This window comes from Gavialis gangeticus, unplaced genomic scaffold (genome assembly GCF_001723915.1).
Source record: "Gavialis gangeticus isolate Ggan-Ray unplaced genomic scaffold, GavGan_comp1, whole genome shotgun sequence".
Classification (NCBI taxonomy): Eukaryota; Metazoa; Chordata; order Crocodylia; family Gavialidae; genus Gavialis; species Gavialis gangeticus.
In genome coordinates this window covers 10,199,750-10,204,693 of record NW_017729015.1, presented here as the reverse complement: position 1 = coordinate 10,204,693, position 4,944 = coordinate 10,199,750, and the positions used below count along the sequence as shown (strand labels likewise).

Sequence of the window (4,944 nt, the reverse complement as noted above, 5' to 3'; positions counted from 1 at the left end):
AAAGAGCACACCTTCCCCATTACCAGCCCATGGGTCTGACCTGGATCCCATTCAGCCCGCAGCCTAGCTCCCAATGGGAACCATGTCCATGTAGCCAGAAGGGTCAGGCTGCGCACGGAGGATCACAGCCTGGCGCCTGCCTTGGATCCAGGGCTCCTGCTGCCCTGTCTGTTAGGGCATGGAGACAGCTGCTTGTGTCACCCTCCCCGCTTTCCCCATGAACGTGGTGTCCCTTTCGCAGGCCTTATGTGACATGGAGACCAGCGGAGGAGGCTGGACCATCATCCAGCACCGGAAGGACGGGTCCGTGGACTTCCACCGCACCTGGAAGGAATATAAACAAGTAAGGCTTTTCTCGGCCTGCGGCGGTTTGGAACCACTGCTGTTTCCTTGCCTAGGGACAGGAAGGGCTTCCTGTACAGGCTGGGAACAGCCCAGCTATTTCCCTGGATGACAGGACCACGCTTTCCCCAGCAGCCCCACGTGCAGTGGGAAGGAAGGCAGAGCAGAGGTGACTGCCTTGCTGTGTAACGGGGGACGTGGTGGGTGCCCCAGAATGTGCGGGGCAGCAAACAGAGGAAGAGGGAGGAGGGAGAGAGCTGAGCTACTGTGCTGGCCACCCCTGCCTTGCTTGGGCTGGGTTGTGCCCTGCAAGCAAGCACCTGGCCCTGGGGCGGCTCTTGCTGCGGGTCAGGAGGACTTGGGAACAGACAGGAGTTTGTGGGGATGGCAATTGGGCTGCAGTGGAGAGAACACCTCCTCCTCCTCTCAACCGGAGAGCATGGCTTCTCTGCTGGGCATCCCAAGGGTATGTTGTAGGAAAGGACATATTGCATTCATGGTCCTCCATGTTTGTAAAGACCCCTTCTGCTCACTGCAGTGCCCACACAGGCAGGATTTCTCCTGTGCTGAGGTCCTATGGGAGGGCTGCTCTTGAAAGGTGCAAGCTCAGCTCTGCTAACTGCGCTTATGTCTGGGATCTCCCCACTGAAGCTGGCCGACTGCTGCTGGTTTGGCCCTGAGAATCCTGATTGGCCAGAAAAGACCTGGCAGAGTGTCCAGCCCAAGCACACAGTCACTCTCCCTTTATCACATGTCATTTCAGTCCTTCTGTGAATCATCTGCAGGGGCATGAAAAATAGATCGTGGCTAGAACTGTGAGGGGGGAACTGGGGTGCACAGGGCTGGTCCTGTGCCTGGAAACCTTAGGAGAAAAGATCTGGAGTGCATCCTCACCTGTGCTGCCTGCTGAAGCCAGGTTGCATTGGGAACACAGTGGGAGCAGGGCTCCCATGCAGGTGGGCTCTGCCTGGGACATTACATGTACCTGGGTTGTCTTTTTGCAGCCTAGGCTCTGCTGTAACAGCCTGGGGAGCACAGTCTGAGCATGGCAGGGGGAGATGAGACAACTGAATTGGCCTTTCCAGGGAAGTGATGGGGGCAGTGACCTGGATTACAGCTGTTCTAGACCTCTGCATGGTGGCAGGGCCCAGCGCAGAAGTTGCTGTGCTGGCCTTGTATCTGCTGCTCATGCTGTGCGGTCATGTGTGCGGTTGCTGCAGTATGCAGGACATTGCACCACCGGCTTCCTTCCAGGCTCCTGTCAACCCAGTGGGGGCATCTCGCAGCCTTGTCCAAAGGCAGCTAAACACCATTGCACCACTGTGCTGGGAACCATTCCAATCTGACTCCACAGCCAGAGCCTGCATCCCACGTGAGTGGTTCAGGAGAGGGCTCCTTGCCCACCAGTCAGGCCACTGATGAACCCTCCCATCCTCTTGGGCAGTTCTGGTCCACCTGGAACCAGGTCAGCCCCTGATGGAACAGGAATTGTGGAGCAGGAGCTGGGTAACTTGTGCTTTGCTCAGTAGCAGCCACTCTCCAGGGATGAGCCCTGTGCTCTGAGCCATGGCCAGCTTCCTGCCTGATTCTCATTAGCTTTCCTCTGCCTCACCAGCTCTTCTGCTTTTTGTCCCTGCAGGGTTTTGGGGCCCCACCTGGAGAATACTGGCTGGGCAATGACTTTATCCACCAGCTCACCACTCAGCGAGCCTACTCCCTCCGGGTCCAGCTCCGGGACTGGGATGGCAACGAGGCCTACTCCCTATACCAGCACTTCCACTTGGGCAGCGAGGAGCAAAATTACCGGTGAGTCTCGCTTGGTCTGTGTTACTGCAGGTTTGTGCCTTCAGGATGATCTTCCCCTCTTACCACCCCCTGTCAATCCTGCCAGACCTGTGTTCTCCTGGACATCCCGGTGGCTTTGGGGGCAGCTCCTGTATCTGTTGGAGGCAGCTTATCCCCATTTGCTCCCATCCACATATGGAATCGCCATACAGGACACTGCATGGAGACTCGTGAAGTGCAGCTGAGGCCCTTGTGTCCCTGTCCACCCTAAGGTGATTTCAGAGTGAACACTGGGTCCTGCCCTGGAGCCAGTCAATGATGTTTCTTCTCGGTTTGAATGCTCCTGGCCACCCACAGCCAGGTGCTCTGTCTGCAGAGGTGTCCTCGCTCTCCTGTTCAGCAGCACGCACCTGGGCGTCAGCATCCACATTCACAGAACCCTGAGTCTGACATTGACTCAGACCCTAGTCAGGGATTTGCTTTTGGGGAAACCCCATGTACTTCATCCTGCTCCCAGCACTGGGGCCCCTAGAAAGGAGCAGAGCAGGGATGGACCCGAGGTTGCTCACGCAGCGATGCACCCTGCACCCTCTTTGCTCTTTGCCCTCAACCTCTAAGAATTTAGAGCAGAGAGGCTGGCTTCTTCCGACCAGGTAGCCCCCCAAGAGCCAGCATGTGCTGCACTCTCTGCTTTCCAGCCACTCCTGGAGTCAGCTCGCTGACCTTGCAGTTTGAGCGCTAGTACTTCTGGGCTGCCTGGAGTAACCCATTGAATTGTTTTGTACGTGGTGAACCAGAGCAGAATCCTCTAGGAGGATGCCGTACATAGCAGCACCATTGGATCTGCTGGAGCGCCTGCAGGCCTTGTGGCAACATGGACCCAGTCCTGGTCTTGATCAAAGGGAAAACAACTCTTCATCTGCAGCTCCAGCATGTGCTTACAGCAGCTGTGCGTGTCAAGCATGTGTCTAGACTAGAAACTACTGCTGGGAAGAGCACTACCAAATGAGAGGAATAGCCAGGGCCTGGAGTGTGATAAATGCCCCAGAGCTGTCTCTGATGGGAGGGCATGACTTCACAAAGCCTTGATGAGATTTTCATGCTCCCTTCCTAGCTTGTTTAAATCCCTTCTGGAGGCAGATCTGTCTAATAAGGGGTTTACTGCTGATGCAGCAGCCCTCTATGTTGTGCAAGCAAAAGAAGCCAAAGAGATAAAATGGTTTGTAAACATAGCGGCCAAGAATATGCCTTTTGCCAACACTGAGATGAGCCATGGCCAGCATGGCCAGGGGAGTGCTTGGAGAGCTGAGCCAGCTCCATCTGCACCCCGCAGCAGATGTTGCTGCCATGCCACACAGAATATGCCAAGGCAGCCCAGGTGCAGCATCACAGAGATCACAGAGCTTCCTGATCTGCTAGTGTCCTCATGCCATATTGTCGAACAAATTGGCTGGCCCAAAGGAAGCTACTGCCCTCTGAGTTCATGTCCATTGTCTCCTCAACTCCCATTACAGCCATCAAAGCTCCTTCAGGGAAGCAGTTGGAAGGGGAGAGAAGCCCTGGTCCACTGCACTCCATCCTCCTCTGGGAGCTCCAGAGCCCCTCTGGCTTCGGGTAGCACAAACCTCCAGCACTGCTTCCCTGGAAAGTCTGTCCAGACATAATTGATCTGGCAATCCTTCCCCAGTGCTGCAGGTCCCAGCTCTCTGGCACCTGTCTGTGATAATATTTGTCTCTGGTGGCAGGCAGGAAGCCAGTTGTCTCCCCTATAAAAGCATACCTCTGAGCACCTGCAGCCTCAGCTAACAAGGAGAACAATAGCCCCTGCCCACCTCAGTGCCAAGCTAAATATCCCCCGTCACAGGCATGGTTTGTTTTGCAGAGGGAATTGTGTGAGAAAGTAGCAAAGCAAACATCAGCTCTTCAGAGCACACGGTCCTCCCCGAGGCAGGCCAGGGGCTGCCCAGGGCATGGCGTCCTGGGGCGTGAGATGCTAGGAGGGCTGTGTTGGTAACTGGTTTGGAAACTCCAGCTGCTGAGGTCGCCACTCCAGAGCCCTGGCGACAGGTGAGCAGGACTTTGAGCCATCTCAGCAGCACCTGAGGGCAATGGAGGATCTGTCTTGCAAAGCACTTCCCATTGCAAGTTCTGGGCAAGGTGGGATCGTGGCATCACTAGCTCTCATCATGTCTGGTGCTGTCTGCAGAGCTGCCGCTCCCAGGCGTCCTCCAGGGCACATACTGTCTCCCCCTGTCTGGGCAGCTTCAGCAGAATGGGTCTAGGACTAGGTGCACACAGAAATGGGCAGCACAGGGGTGCTAGCTGGACCCCAGGGCATCCTGGCATCCATCCCTCTCACCCTCTTGTAAGCCTCATGGATAGATTGAACATTCAGCACTCTGTGACTACCCACCCCAGCCTTCTTGAAGCAGAAAGGCTCAACCTGCCCCCATGTGGGGAAAGCTGATGCCTGGGCATCTGCAGCTGCTCCCTTTGGGTTTGTAGTGACCCCTCCAATGAGGTTTTCCTTTGGGGTCTCAGCTACCTGGGGGAGGCGCATTCCCCACTTGCCAGGCAGCTCTCACCCAGAACACACCACAGACTAACAGCCTCTGAAGCTGCCTCCGTCCAGACCTGTTTTGCTGCATGCTCCAGGTCTGCCTTGTCCTCGGTCTCCCATCTTCCAAGGTCCCCACCCCAGCATTGCTGCTTCACTGGTGCCCTCCTGGAAGCACCTGCTGGAGACCCCCATATGTGTGTCTTCCCAGGCTCCACGTGCAGGACTACAGCGGCACAGCCGGGCGGACAAGCAGCCTC

At 56.3% G+C, this 4,944-nt stretch overlaps 1 protein-coding gene across 1 annotated transcript in view; it reads left to right on the top strand.

The window, feature by feature from the left end:
- LOC109294014 (angiopoietin-2-like) overlaps positions 1–4,944 on the top strand; it is a 20,950-nt gene that overhangs the window by 8,389 nt on the left and 7,617 nt on the right. The window contains exons 5-6 of the mRNA XM_019512197.1: positions 242–343; positions 1,982–2,148. Of these exons, the coding sequence (XP_019367742.1) occupies positions 242–343; positions 1,982–2,148 (269 nt within the window). The remainder of the gene's footprint in view (positions 1–241; positions 344–1,981; positions 2,149–4,944) is intronic.